At 52.2% G+C, this 15,952-nt stretch overlaps 1 protein-coding gene across 1 annotated transcript in view; it reads right to left on the reverse strand.

Moving 5' to 3' along the window:
• The window catches only part of LOC137341903 (chloride anion exchanger-like), a 76,204-nt gene that overhangs the window by 48,103 nt on the left and 12,149 nt on the right, over positions 1–15,952 (reverse strand). The window contains exons 3-9 of the mRNA XM_068005409.1: positions 10,486–10,596; positions 10,228–10,391; positions 9,975–10,139; positions 9,609–9,761; positions 7,227–7,309; positions 5,094–5,241; positions 1,110–1,223 (exon numbers count right to left, since the gene is read on the reverse strand). Coding sequence (XP_067861510.1) covers positions 1,110–1,223; positions 5,094–5,241; positions 7,227–7,309; positions 9,609–9,761; positions 9,975–10,139; positions 10,228–10,391; positions 10,486–10,596 — 938 coding nt within the window. The remainder of the gene's footprint in view (positions 1–1,109; positions 1,224–5,093; positions 5,242–7,226; positions 7,310–9,608; positions 9,762–9,974; positions 10,140–10,227; positions 10,392–10,485; positions 10,597–15,952) is intronic.

Below are 15,952 nucleotides of genomic sequence, written 5' to 3' on the forward strand. Positions count from 1 at the left end.
TTAATTCCACAGATTTCAGCTTCACAAACTAAAGAACCATTTACACAAATAGAATCTAATTTTGGTTTTGAAAACTGAATGGAACTTAAAAGTTAAAAGCATCTGCATAGTTTTGTGGGTAGAACACATATTGAGAGGCCCAATGTATGTATTAACCAATCTTATACAGCCAGAGAGAACCTTCCCAATGTGTGGTGGACTGGGATCTCTCACTCCTCCACTCCTAGCGCTGTTCCACTTCCGTACAACTGAGTCAAAGAACAATTTATTTTCTACACTGCAAGTGCTGATACAATTTAGCACCTCGAGTGTTTAAATATCCAAGATTAACAGCACAATACAATGCTTACCAACTCGGGACTCCATCAGGCAGACAACATTCCAGGCTCATATGTCCTGTGATTGGGACCATAACTCGAGCAGGGTACCAAGATGGGTACTTACTGAAGAAGGTGCAAAAAAAATTCACAAAGATGATTCCAGAACTGAGAGGTTATAACTATCAGGAAAGATTGAACAGGCTGGGGCTCTTTTCTCTAGAAAAGAGAAGGCTGAGGGGTGACCCGATAGAGGTCTTTAAGATTATGAAAGGGTTTGATAGGGTAGATATGGAGAAGATGTTTCCACTTGTGGGGGAGACCAGAACTAGAGGCCATAAATATAAGATAGTCACTAATAAATCCAATAGGGAATTCAGGAGAAACTTCTTCATCCAGAGAGTGGTGAGAATGTGGAACTCGCTCCCACAAGGAGTAGTTGAGGCGAATAGTATAGATACATTTAAGGGGAAGCTAGATAAACACATGAGGGAGAAAGGAATAGAAGGATATGCTGATAGGGTGAGATAAAGTAGGGAGGGAGGAGGCTCGTGTGGAACATAAACACTGGGATAGACCAGTTGGGCTGAATGGCCTGTTTCTGTGCTGTACATTCTATGTAATTCTATGTAATTTCAACAAGCTCAATTCGAATGATCTAATAATTTCAATTTTTAGCACAATACCTGATTTCAACGATCACGAGCTGACTGTATTCCATGTACACTGACTATTCTATCATATAATACAGGCCGGATATATCAGAACAGCTCACTGAACATAGTCCTGTACCTGAGTTTTACCCCCTGTGCTTTCTTGCACGGCAGTCCTGGAGAGAGCAGTGCTGGCTGCGAAACCACGAAATGCTCCACAAAATATATTACTGACTCCAAAAGCCACTAATTCCTGCAAAAAAAACAAGCACTGGATGTATTTTACGTTTATCTTTTGATGCTTCATTCGATCAGGTGATTCTGCTGTTCCCATCTCCATAATATTCACCTCAGTCCCGAGCTCTCTCCCACTGCCACTGAGACCCTTATCCAGATCTTTGCCCCTCCAGGCTGTCTCGGTGCAAACATCCCATCCACGCGGAGTCCTTGTCCTGGATTACACCCACCCCCGCAGCCCTCCACTTACTACCCGTCCTGCAATCCACTCAATACTAAATCTTCTCCTTGTCTGGAAATCCCTCATTGGCCGTGCCCCCCACCATAAACTTCACCACTTCCCACTCCATGTCCCCCACTCACCTCCCACCCCACACTCCCCTCTCTCCCTCAACCCTCCCTGTCCCCCACTCACCTCCCACCCCACACTCCCCTCTCTCCCTCAACCCTCCCTGTCCCCACTCACCTCCCACCCCACACTCCCTCTCTCCCTCAACCCTCCCTGTCCCCCACTCACCTCCCACCCCACACTCCCCTCTCTCCCTCAACCCTCCCTGTCCCCCACTCACCTCCCACCCCACTCCCCCTCTCTCCCTCAACCCTCCCTTCCCCCCCTCCCCCCTCCCCCCACTCTCTCCCCCTCCCCCCCACACTCTCCCCCCTCCCCCCCACACTCTCCCCCTCCCCCCCCCACACACTCCCCCCCCCCCCCCCCACACTCCCCCCCCTCCCCCCCACACCCCCCCCCCCCCACACCCCCCCCCCCCCCCACACCCCCCCCCCCCCCACACTCCCCCCTCCCCCCCCCACACTCCCCCCCCCCCCCCCACACTCCCCCCCTCCCCCCCCACACTCCCCCCCCCCCCCCACACTCTCCCCCCTCCCCCCACACTCTCCCCCCTCCCCCCCCACACTCTCCCCCTCCCCCCCCACACACTCTCCCCCCTCCCCCCCACACTCTCCCCCCTCCCCCCCACACCTCCCCCCCCCCCCCACACCCCCCCCCCCCCCCACACTCCCCCCCTCCCCCCCACACTCTCCCCCCTCCCCCCCCCACACTCTCCCCCCCCCCCCCCACACTCTCCCCCCCCCCCCCCACACTCTCCCCCTCCCCCCCACACTCTCCCCCTCCCCCCCCACACTCTCCCCCTCCCCCCACACACTCTCCCCCCTCCCCCCCACACTCTCCCCCTCCCCCCCACACTCCCCCTCCCCCCCACACTCTCCCCCCTCCCACACTCTCCCCCACTCCCCCCCCCTCCCCCCCCACACTCTCCCCCCTCCCCCCCACACTCTCCCCCCTCCCCCCCACACTCTCCCCCCCCCCACACTCTCCCCCCTCCCCCCCACTCTCTCCCCCTCCCCCCCACACTCTCCCCCCTCCCCCCCACTCTCTCCCCCTCCCCCCCACTCTCCCCCACCCCCCCCACACTCTCCCCCCCCCCCCCACACTCTCTCCCCCCCCCCCCCACTCTCCCCCCCCCCCCCCCCACACACTCCCCCTCCCCCCACACTCTCTCCCCTCCCCCCCACACTCCTCCCCCTCCCCCCCACACTCCTCCCCCTCCCCCCACACTCCCCCCCACTCCCCCCCCACACTCTCCCCTCCCCCCACACTCTCTCCCCCTCCCCCCCCACACTCTCTCCCCCTCCCCCCCACACTCTCTCCCCTCCCCCCACACTCTCTCCCCCTCCCCCCACACTCTCCCCCCTCCCCCCACACACTCTCCCCCCCCTCCCCCCCACACTCTCCCCCCCCCCCCCCACACTCTCTCCCCCCCCCCCACACACCCCCCCCACCCCCCCCCACACCCCCCCCCCCCACACTCCTCCCCCTCCCCCCCCCACACTCTCTCCCCCTCCCCCCCACACTCTCACCCCTCCCCCCACACTCTCTCCCCCTCCCCCCACACACTCTCCCCCCCCCCCCCCCCACACTCTCCCCCCTCCCCCCCACACTCTCTCCCCACTCCCCCCCCCCCACCCCCCCCCACTCCCCCCCTCCCCCCCACACTCTCCCCCTCCCCCCCACACTCTCTCCCCCTCCCCCCCCCACACTCTCCCCCTCCCCCCCACACTCCCCTCCTCCCCCCTCCCCCCCACACTCTCTCCCCCTCCCCCCACACCTCTCCCCCTCCCCCCACACTCTCCCCCCCTCCCCCCCACACTCTCTCCCCACTCCCCCCCTCTCCCCCCACACTCTCTCCCCCTCCCCCCACACTCTCTCCCCCTCCCCCCCCCACACTCTCCCCCCCCCCCCCCACACTCTCCCCCTCCCCCCCCACTCTCCCCCACCCCCCCACACTCTCCCCCCTCCCCCCCCACACTCTCCCCCCCCCCACACTCTCCCCCCCCCCCCACACTCTCTCCCCCTCCCCCCCACACTCTCTCCCCTCCCCCCCCACACTCTCCCCCCTCCCCCCCCACACTCTCTCCCCCCCCCCCCCACACTCTCTCCCCCTCCCCCCCCACACTCTCTCCCCCTCCCCCCCCACACTCCCCCCCTCCCCCCCACACTCTCCCCCACCCCCCCACACTCTCTCCCCCTCCCCCCCCACACTCTCTCCCCCTCCCCCCCCCACACTCTCTCCCCCTCCCCCCCACACTCTCCCCCCCTCCCCCCCCACTCCCCCCCCTCCCCCCCCACACTCTCTCCCCCTCCCCCCCACACTCTCTCCCCTCCCCCCCACACTCTCCCCCCCTCCCCCCCACACTCTCCCCCCCTCCCCCCCACACTCTCTCCCCCTCCCCCCCACACTCTCTCCCCCTCCCCTCCCCCCCCACACTCTCTCCCCCTCCCCCCACACTCTCTCCCCTCCCCCCACACTCTCTCCCCTCCCCCCACACTCTCTCCCCCTCCCCCCCCACACTCTCTCCCCCTCCCCCCCACACTCTCTCCCCACTCCCCCCCCCTCTCCCCCCCCACTCCCCCCCTCTCCCCCCACACTCTCCCCCCCTCCCCCCCACACTCTCTCCCCCTCCCCCCCACACTCTCTCCCCCTCCCCCCCCACACTCTCTCCCCCTCCCCCCCCCACACTCTCTCCCCCTCCCCCCCCACACTCTCCCCCCCCTCCCCCCCCACTCTCCCCCCCCTCCCCCCCCACACTCTCTCCCCCTCCCCCCCCACACTCTCTCCCCCTCCCCCCCACACTCTCCCCCCCTCCCCCCCACACTCTCCCCCCCTCCCCCCCACACTCTCTCCCCCTCCCCCCCCACACTCTCTCCCCCTCCCCCTCCCCCCCCCACACTCTCCCCCACTCCCCCCCACACTCTCTCCCCACTCCCCCCCTCTCCCCCCACACTCTCTCCCCCTCCCCCCCACACTCTCTCCCCTCCCCCCACACTCTCTCCCCTCCCCCCACACTCTCTCCCCCTCCCCCCCCACACTCTCTCCCCCTCCCCCCCACACTCTCTCCCCACTCCCCCCCCCTCTCCCCCCCCACTCCCCCCCTCTCCCCCCACACTCTCTCCCCCTCCCCCCCCACTCTCTCCCCCTCCCCCCCACACTCTCTCCCCCTCCCCCCCCACACTCTCTCCCCCTCCCCCCCCACACTCTCTCCCCCTCCCCCTCCCCCCCCACACTCTCCCCCCCTCCCCCCCACACTCTCTCCCCCTCCCCCTCCCCCCCCACACTCTCTCCCTCTCCCCCCCACACTCCCCCCAACTCTCCCCCTCCCCCCCACTCTCCCCCTCCCCCCCACACTCTCTCCCACTCCCCCCCCACTCTCTCCCTCTCCCCCCCCACTCCCCCCCCACTCCCCCCCTCCCCCCCACACTCTCTCCCACTCCCCCCCCACTCTCTCCCTCTCCCCCCCCACTCCCCCCCTCTCCCCCCACACTCTCTCCCCCTATTGTATATCTCACACGTTTGTTCTCATTATTTACCTGGTTCCCGTCTAAAACATAATCATGTTTGATGGCATAGACTTTGGCCACGGAGAATGCGACGGCGAAACCAACAATGGCGATCGAGAAGGCATCCCCGAAACTCTGCTGCAAAACAGCGGTGTTGGGGACCAGAGGGGCCTGATATCTGAAACAGGCACAGAGGGACTTGTCATTTTTCTTCACTCATATTCTATTTGCAAAGCCATTTAATGACGCAGTGAAGCTGAGCTACGTTTCTCTGACAACCCGTATTTATACCATTTGCTGAACAGAAATCTGATCAGAAGTTTTCTTACTTTGGGAGGGTGTCACTCAACAGGAGTCCAACACCAGTCTGTACTGAGTTGGCAAATCCCAGCTCGGCCCATGGGACAGGAGCAAGGAATGATCGCAGCTGACTGGAGAGAGGGGAAATCAGTCAGGGTTCCTGCACCTGATCACTGTCCAGTGACCCCTGGGTTAGAGAGAGAGGAAATCAGCCAGGGTTCCTGCTCCCGATCACTGTCCAGTGACCCCTGGTTTAGAGAGAGGGGAAATCAGCCAGGGTTCCTGCTCCCGATCACTGTCCAGTGACCCCTGGTTTAGAGAGAGGGGAAATCAGCCAGGGTTCCTGCTCCCGATCACTGTCCAGTGACCCCTGGGTTAGAGGGAGGGGAAATCAGCCAGGGTTCCTGCACCTGATCACTGTCCAGTGACCCCTGGGTTAGAGGGAGGGGAAATCAGCCAGGGTTCCTGCTCCTGATCACTGTCCAGTGACCCTCATTGTAAAGTGAGTGTATAGACATTGGACAAGGACAAGAATTTGCATTTATCCAGTGCTGTTCACATTTTATAATGTCCCAAAGCTTCCCAGCCAATGAAGGGACAGTGCCTGTTGTTATGTGGATTAATGCTGGACTCCAGTTATTCCCTACAAACAGCTGTGAGATAAATGAGCAGATGATGGACAGTAGATGCCTCGCCAGCATTATTTGTCTGGAGGGCGTAAACGAGGATTGCATCATGCATCTGGGGAAGAAACACCAGTGGAATCTTCCGGATAATCTGTCGCAGTGATGTTGGTTGAGGAATTTGTATTGACCTAAACTACTCCCCTGTTCCTTTTCAAATACTGCCAAGGGATCTTTTACATCCACCTGAGGGGGCAGACGGGGCCTCAGTTTAATGTCTCATCCGAAAGATGGCACCTCCAGCAGTGCAGCACTCCCTCAGTACTGCACTGGGAGTGTCTGCCTGGATTTTGTGTTCAAGTCTCTGGAGTGGGACTGAGCCGCGGCTGACTGTTAAAATCGCCTTCTGCCTCGTTCTTTTACCTCATAACTGAAGAGAAGAACTGCTGCAGTTTGGGATGGTAGTCGGCACTTACAGAACAGTAATCCAGGAGTCAGTGACACAGGAATCACTGGACGAGGAAAGACCAAGGTCCATCTAGTTCACCTTCTATCATCCTGGTAATCACATGATCCAATGATAATGGAGTTGTTGACGAATCAGAGCGATCAATCTCTATCAGTGAGTCTCCAACAGACCCAGACATGAGGTGAGGAAAACCCCCAGTGATGGAGAGCTTTGGGATCCAGAGGTCCAAAGTCACCTGTTCCTCCCGAGCCTGTTACACTCACCATCAGGAGAGAGATGGATCTTTAGAAAGTCCTAACGACACGAACAGGATTTTTCACTTTAACACGGTGTCCTTTATATTAATTACTAAACATCACGTCCAGTCATGGAGAAACACAATTATCCATCAATCTTCAGACTCTTCAAGATATTTACCCAGAGAGTGGTGAGAATGTGGAACTCACCGCCATAAGGAGTAGTTGAGGTAAATATCAGAGAGGCATTTAAGGGGAAGCTGGATAAACATATGAGGGAGAAAGGAATAGAAGGATATCCTGATAGGGTGAGATGAAACAGGGAGAGGGGAGGCTCGTATGGAGCATAAACACTGGGATAGACTAGTTGGGCCATTTGGACTGTTTCTGTGCTGTAAAATTCGATGTAATATTTGAGGCAAAGATCTCAAGAAAATTGCAAAAGCCTCGAGCCTGAGCAAGAATCTGGATATCTGAATTCAATCTGAATATTAGGCAAGTGTAAGAAATAAAAATCAATGACTGAAGCACTAACCCACTGGTTAAGTTTCCAACAATGTCGACATCATAATTCTCTTTGAAGTTAAATGCGTATGAGATCCCAGTTGCAATTATTGTCTGCAATGTAATGAGGAAAAGTAAACAATTCTGCTTTACACTTCTAGTTTCATACATTCACCAGCTAGTTTACTCTTCACAAGCTGCGAATGAACTTCATTACATATCACAGCTCCAAATAAAGTTATGTCCCTGATGTAAATGTAATGAAACTTCATGTGACAGACAATACAAAAGTCTACTGGTGAAATTAAAGAGACAACTGATTTGTGATAAGAAACTGTGATCAAACTAGAAGTAGTTTAAAAACTGGGTGAGGTACAAGGATAGTTCGAGGTCATCTCTCCACTTTCTAGAAATCACCACGGTGCAGAGTATTGGAATTCTGACTGGATTCAGAAACTTAATGCAAATTGGGCAAACTTCAAGCTGATAGATTCCACTGCCTCTTCTAGTTTGCTGTCAGGCCTTGGGGGGAATAGCACAATAGTTAGACTAAATTTGCAAGTGGATGGAACAAGAGCAGATGAAATGTAATGTGGGCAAGTGTGAGGGGCTGCAGATAGGAGGGGGAAATGGGCAACTCACGTGCTCCAGGAATGGTGTAGGAATGGGGTTAGCAAATTGACCATGTCCAATCACTGCTGAGCAGCAATTAAGACAGGAAAGAGAATGTTGAACTAGATAGAGCCAAAGAGTAGAGAGTAAGGCAGAGGAAACATGGTGAAACTGTCCAACCCTCTGGTCAGATTGTGTCTGGTGTACGGTGTCTGCTTATGGTCACCAAGGCACAGGAGGGATATTAAGCCAAAGAGGGACGTCAAAGAAGAGCCAACAGTGAAGACCAAAGGTGTTTCAGTGGTTGTACCAGTCCCAACACCGCCAGTTGTACCAGTCCCAACACCGCCAGTTGTACCAGTCCCAACACCGCCAGTTGTACCAGTCCCAACACCGCCAGTTGTACCAGTCCCAACACCGCCAGTTGTACCAGTCCCAACACCGCCAGTTGTACCAGTCCCAACACCGCCAGTTGTACCAGTCCCAACACCGCCAGTTGTACCAGTCCCAACACCGCCAGTTGTACCAGTCCCAACACCGCCAGTTGTACCAGTCCCAACACCGCCAGTTGTACCAGTCCCAACACCGCCAGTTGTACCAGTCCCAACACCGCCAGTTGTACCAGTCCCAACACCGCCAGTTGTACCAGTCCCAACACCGCCAGTTGTACCAGTCCCAACACCGCCAGTTGTACCAGTCCCAACACCGCCAGTTGTACCAGTCCCAACACCGCCAGTTGTACCAGTCCCAACACCGCCAGTTGTACCAGTCCCAACACCGCCAGTTGTACCAGTCCCAACACCGCCAGTTGTACCAGTCCCAACACCGCCAGTTGTACCAGTCCCAACACTGCCAGATTCCACAACTATTTCAAGTCAAACATCAATAAGACATTTCAACTGGCAATTTCCCACGGGCTGCTCACTCTCATTCCTGATTGGCATGAGAGTTTGGTTAATTGAATTCCGGGTGAGTTATATTGGGCAGAGAATACTCTTTTACTTCATGTACTAACAGCGAATCCCTCTCTCCTCTCTGTTAACAGAAGCATCAACCTATTTAAAATTAATGGGTTAATGCATCTGTCAAAATAGCAGAGAGGGGATTTTGGTGCAGGTGTGTTAAGTGTTCATAGGAACACATCTCCAACTGTAATTTGTACCCTATAGAGAGTTAGTCAGGGCGAGATGAAGCACTAACCACTGAAGGGCATTAGCAAAAGTGGTGTGAATGATACAATGTACAGCGTCAACACTGAATGAAACCATGTGACATTATGACTCGCAATCGTTTTTACCATTATGAATTAATGATTCACACAGATGAGAGGTTAGCAGTTGCAATCAACATTTGTAATCATACTACTTGCTATAAACCATGATGTGGAGACAGTGATGGACTGGGGTTGACAATTGTAAACAATTTTACAACACCAAGTTATAGTCCAACAATTTTATTTGAAAATCACAAGCTTTCGGAGGCTTCCTCCTTCCTCAGGTGAATGTCAAGAAATCCTCGAACCTTTCGCATTTATAAATCACAGAATTTATAAATCACCAGGTATTGTTCGGTGATTTATAAATGCGAAAGGTTCGAGGATTTCTTGACATTCACCTGAGGAAGGAGGAAGCCTCCGAAAGCTTGTGATTTTCAAATAAAATTGTTGGACTATAACTTGGTGTTATAAAATTGTTTACAATTGCTATAAACCAGTTACATAGTCAAACTAACATCCCTCTATTGACCAGGAAACGATCACACCTTCGTTTGAGGCTGTTACAATGCAGTGTCCCCTACTCACCATTATAACCTCGATGGGGATTGGTACAGGGAGCTTGGACTTGAATCGGTCATTGATTTCTTTCACAATAAATACAACGCCCATGATGATGAATGAAATGACGAGGTCCGCTATGTTAGTTTCCGTGATATGAAGGATAATGTACTTCAGGGTCTGAAAATACACACAATGTAAACATCAATAATCTTATTCATTAAAATATTTTCTTAAGTTAGAAATATAATTTTGTTTAAATACTTTGTCATCACTTCCTGTTTGTTGAAATATATATTAAGCAACCAGCTCACATTTATAGTACTAATAATAAATATAGATTAAAACTATTAACTATACAAGTATCCAAAGCAGCCTTTAGTTTGGACTTACGTAAATCACAGATAGCGGCCCACTGAAGCCTGGGACACTCAACTGGAAGACAAACTTGAGCTGGGACACGAGGACGTGGATTGCAGCAGCTGTGGTGAAGCCCGAGATCATTGGGTCTGACAGGTAGATGACGATAAATCCCACCTGGAGTAATCCAAGGGCCAGCTGGAAATGGGGAAAAGTTTTGGTAACTTTTCAGAGTTTTTATTTTTGAAAATTAGAGATAATTTTTGATAGCCAGAAAGGTACGAACCTGAAAGATCCCAACGAGGAAGGTGACAGATGCAGCAACCCACACCTGCTTGTCCTCTTTACTCATATCAGCAGGGAAGATGGTACTATTCACATCTGTTGCACCATCAGTGACCATCCTATCCACTACAGAGCCCACCATCAAACTCACCACAGGAAAGGGCCCTGGTGACAAGAAGAAATATTCAGGGTGGGAGTGTGTTTCATAAATTCATAGTTTCAATAATTCAGAAAAAGTCTTGAAATTTGAAATTCTCACCAACTGATAAATGCTTTGATGTTCCCAACAAAAAATACGTCAAGATAGGGAAGAATGCTGAATATAGACCATAACCAGCAGGAACTGACACCAGCAGAGCAAATGCCAACCCTGCAAAACAAACATAACAGCATCAGTGCAATTGACTGGCATTTACATGTGAATGGTTCAGAATGATGGTGAATGATGGTGAACGGTTGTGTGTGGTGGAGAATGGTGGTGAGTGGTGGTGAATGGTGGTGAGTGGTGGTGAAGAATGGTGGTGAATGGTGGTGAATGATGTTGAACGGTTGTGTGTGGTGGAGAATAGTGATGAATGGTGGTGAATGATGGTGAACGGTTGTGTGTGGTGGTGAATGGTGGTGAATGATGGTGAACGGTTGTGTGTGGTGGAGAATAGTGGTGAATGGTGGTGAATGATGTTGAACGGTTGTGTGTGGTGGTGAATGGTGGTGAATGATGGTGAACGGGTGTGTGTGGTGGTGAATGGTGGTGAACGGTGGTTGTTAAGTGAAGCAAGGGAGGAAATAGCGAAAGCTCTGACCATCATTTTCCAATCCTCCCTGGCTGCAGGCACGGTGCTGGAGGATTGGAGGACTGCTAACATTGTATCGTTGTTTAAAAAGGGAGAGAGAGATCGACGGAGTAATTACAGGCCAGTCAGCCTAACCTCGGTGGTGGGCAAATTATTGGAATCAATTCTCAGGGACAGGATAAACCGTCAATTAGAAAGGCACGGAGTAATCAAGGACAGTCAGCAAGGATTTGTTAAGGGAAGGTCGTGTCTGACGAACTTGAGTGAATTTTCTGAGGAGGTGACAAGGAGGATCGATGAAGTTAGCACAATTGATGTAGTGTAGATGGATTTTAGCAAGGCTTTTGACAAGGTCCCACATGGCAGACTGGTCAAAAAAGTAAAAGCCCATGGGATCCAAGGGAATGTGGCAAGTTGGATCCAAAATTAGTTCAGCGGCAGGAAGCAAAGGGTAATGGTCAACGGGTGTTTTTGTGACTGGAAGGCTGTTTCCAGTGGGGTTCCACAGGGCTCAGTACTAGGTTCCTTGCTTTTTGTGGTATATATTAATGATTTGGACTTAAATGTAGAGGGCATGATTAAGAAGTTTGCAGATGATACAAAAATTGGCCGTGTGGTTGATAGTGAGGAGGAAAGCTGTAGACTGCAGGAAGATATCAATGGACTGGTCAGATGGGCAGAAAAGTGGCAAATGGAGTTCAATCCGGAGAAGTGTGAGGTAATGCATTTGGGGAGAGCAAACAAGGCAAAGGAATACACAATAAATGGGAGGATACTGAGAGGTGTAGAGGAAGTGAGGGACCTTGGAGTGCATGTCCACAGATCCCTGAAGGTAGCAGGACAGGTAGGTAAGGTGGTTAAGAAGGCACAAGGAATGCTTTCCTTTATTAGTTGAGGCATAGAATATAAGAGCAGGGAGGTTATGCAAAAACTGTATAAAACACTAGTTAGGCCACAGCTTGACTACTGCGTACAGTTCTGGTCACCACATTACAGGAAAGATGTGATTGCATTAGAGAGGGTGCAGAGGAGATTTACGAGGATGTTGCCAGGGCTGGAGAATTTTAGCTATGAGGAAAGATTGGATAGGCTGGGGTTGTTCTCTTTGGAACAAAGGAGGCTGAGGGGAGATTTAATTGAGATGTATAAAATTATGACAGGACTAGATAGAGTGGATAGGGAGGACCTATTTCCCTTAGCAGAGGGGTCAGTGACCAGGGGGCATAGATTTAAAGTGATTGGTAGGAGGATTAGAGGGGAGCTGAGGAGAATTGTTTTCACCCAGAGGGTGGTGGGGGTCTGGAACTCACTGCCTGAAAGGGTGATAGAGGCAGAAACCCTCACTGCATTTACAAAGTACCTGGATGAGCATTTGAAGTGCCGTAACCTACAGGGCTACGGACCAAGAGCTGGAAAGTGGGATTAAGCTGGATAGCTCTTTTTCGGCCGGCACAGACATGATGGGCTGAATGGCCTCCTTCTATGCCATAACTTTCTGTGATTCTATGAATGGTTCACTGCATTCATCATTGTTATTTAAATAGATTTTTATGTTAGGTTATAATATTTATTGTGTTTAAAGTTACGACTTTTGATTCTATTTGTAATCACAATGATCCATTGCCTCAAAATACACAGATTTGATTCAAAATAATTCCGATCTATCCCACTCAGTTTGTGACGCTTTGGCCCTGATATTTAAGGGGAGGATGAGGGGGAGAGCAGTCGCACTGGGAAGAGCCAGCAAGGCCAGGACGTGGAGGCCCTGCCAATCTTAACGCCAGAGCCTCATTAGCATATTGTAGGGCCCCTAACACCCGGCCACCAGAAAATGAAGAGCTTGTCCAGCAGGCAAGAGGGACACTAGGAGCAGGAGAGGGCAGACAGGGACCCGAGGGGAGCGTCCCCAGGACTGGGAAGAAGGCATCAGCTCCGGGCCATGGTCAGGAGAGGGAGGCTGGAGATTGGGGCCGGGGGGAGGCTGGAGATCAGAAGGGGGGGTGGACGAAGGCTCCCTTGAGAGGACTGGGGGGAGCACTCCTGCTCCTCCTGGCCCACAAGGAGTCACTTACCTCGGGGAGTCGCCAGCTCCAGCCTCCGTTCAGCTGCTGGGAATCCCAGAGCTCGGGCCTCTCCCTCACGTTCTCTTAAATTTAAGTTGCGGTGCCAATGGTGACATCAGGCCGTGACCTAAGTCCGTTTATTAACCCCCCAACTGCCTTTTGCAGGAACCTCATCAGGGGCCTGATATCTGCATTTTAATATTTAAAGGGTCAGGCTGGGGTCACGTTGGGGTCCATTGGGGTCGCAGTGGGGTCGCAGTGGGGTCAATTGCCCTCTCCCGCCCATTGGGAACGAATTAAAATCGAGGCCTTTAATCTGCTTAAATTCACAGAATGGAACAATATTCTTTCTGTTTATTTGAACACATTGTCCTGAACAAACAATACAAACTGCACAGGGGTTCATGGGTTGGTGGGTCATGGGTTGAGGGGGCGAGATCAGGGGTCAGGGAGAAAGGAGTCGGGGAAATTGGGGGTCAGGGCGGTCGGGAGAGAGGTTGGGGGTTGAGCGAGTCAGGGAGAGATCAGAGATCAGAGATCGGGGGTCGGGGAGAAATCGTGGGTTGGGGAAAGATCGGCTGTCGGGGGAGGTCAGGGAAATCGGGGTCAGGGGTCAGGAGGGTCAGGGTGAGATCGAGGGGGGGAGATCAGGGGTTGGGAGATCAGGGAACAGGGTCGGGGGGAGGTCACAGGCCAGGGCAGATCGGGGGTCAGGGGAGATCAGGAGTTGGGGAGTTTGGGGGTCGGGGAGATCAGGTTCAGGGGTCAGGAGGGTCAGGGTGAGATCGGGGGTCGGGGAGATCAGGATCAGGGGAAGATCGTGGGAGAGAGAATGTGGGTCAGGAGAGATCGGGGGTCGGGGAGATCAGGGGTCAGGGATCATGGGGGAGATTGGGGGTCGGGTGAGTCAGGGGACAGGGAGATCAGGAGTCAGGATGATCGGGGGTTGGGGGTCGTGGGGGACATCGGGGGGCGGATGGGTCAGGGAGATCGGGGTCGGGGGGGTCGGTGGATCGTGCCGGGCGGTGATAGAGACCTCAGCAGCTTAGAGTGGGGGCCGGGGTGAAGCATTTACCTTTTCAATCCGGCCGTTCTGACCTCCCTTCAGCTGTCGGGTTTTCTAAGCACTGGGAAAATCGGTCCCCCAGGTGCTAAATTCAAATGACTGCACATTCACACCACCATTATACAATCACTGCACACTCTCACTATCATTATACAATCACTGCACACTCTCACTATCATTATACAATCACTGCACACTCTCACCACCATTATACAATCACTGCACATTCACACCACCATTATACAATCACTGCACACTCTCACCACCATTATACAATCACTGCACATTCACACCACCATTATACAATCACTGCACACTCTCACTACCATTATACAATCACTGCACATTCACACCACCATTATACAATCACTGCACACTCTCACTATCATTATACAATCACTGCACACTCTCACTATCATTATACAATCACTGCACACTCTCACCACCATTATACAATCACTGCACACTCTCACTATCATTATACAATCACTGCACACTCTCACTACCATTATACAATCACTGCACACTCTCACTACCATTATACAATCACTGCACACTCTCACTACCATTATACAATCACTGCACACTCTCACTACCATTATACAATCACTGCACACTCTCACTATCATTATACAATCACTGCACACTCTCACTACCATTATACAATCACTGCACATTCACACCACCATTATACAATCACTGCACACTCACACTATCATTATATATTGAATGCAGGAGTTGGGATGTCTTGTTGAAGTTGTACAGGGCATTGGTGAGGCCACACTTGGAGTACTGTGTACAGTTCTGGTCACCCTATTATAGAAAGGATATTATTAAACTAGAAAGAGTGCAGAAAAGATTTACTAGGATGCTACCGGGACTTGATGGTTTGACTTACAGGGAGAGGTTAGACAGACTGGGACTTTATTCCCTGGAGAGTAGGAGGTTAAGGGGTGATCTTATAGAAGTCTATAAAATAATGAGGGGCATAGATAAGGTCGATAGTCAAAATCTTTTCCCAAAGGTAGGGGAGTCTATAACGAGGGGACATAGATTTAAGGTGAGAGGGGAGAGATACAAAAGGGTCCAGGGGGGCAATTTTTTCACTCAAAGGGTGGTGAGTGTCTGGAACGAGCTGCCAGAGGCAGCAGTAGAGGCGGGTACAATTTTGTCTTTTAAAAAGCATTTGGACAGTTACATGGGGAAGATGGGTATAGAGGGATATGGGCCAAGTGCAGGCAATTGGGACTAGCTTAGTGGTATAAACTGGGCGACATGGACATGTTGGGCCGAAGGGCCTGTTTCCATGTTGTAACTTCTATGATTCTATGATTCTATAATCACTGCACACTCACACTACCATTATACAATCACTGCACACTCTCACTACCATAAAATAATCACTGCACACTCACACTACCATTATACAATCACTGCACACTCACACTACCATTATACAATCACTGCACACTCTCACTACCATTATACAATCACTGCACACTCACACCACCATTATACAATCACTGCACACTCTCACTACCATTATACAATCACTGCACACTCTCACCATCATTATACAATCATTGCACACTCTCACTATCATTATACAATCATTGCACACTCTCACTATCATTATACAATCACTGCACAATCTGACTATCATTATACAATCACTGCACACTCTCACTATCATTATACAATCACTGCACACTCTCACTATCATTATATAAAGTGCTCCAGAACTAGCTGCGCCTCTAGCCAAGCTGTTCCAGTACAGCTACAACACTGGCATCCACCTGACAA

The sequence above is a fragment of the Heptranchias perlo genome, chromosome 24 (genome assembly GCF_035084215.1).
Source record: "Heptranchias perlo isolate sHepPer1 chromosome 24, sHepPer1.hap1, whole genome shotgun sequence".
Classification (NCBI taxonomy): Eukaryota; Metazoa; Chordata; class Chondrichthyes; order Hexanchiformes; family Hexanchidae; genus Heptranchias; species Heptranchias perlo.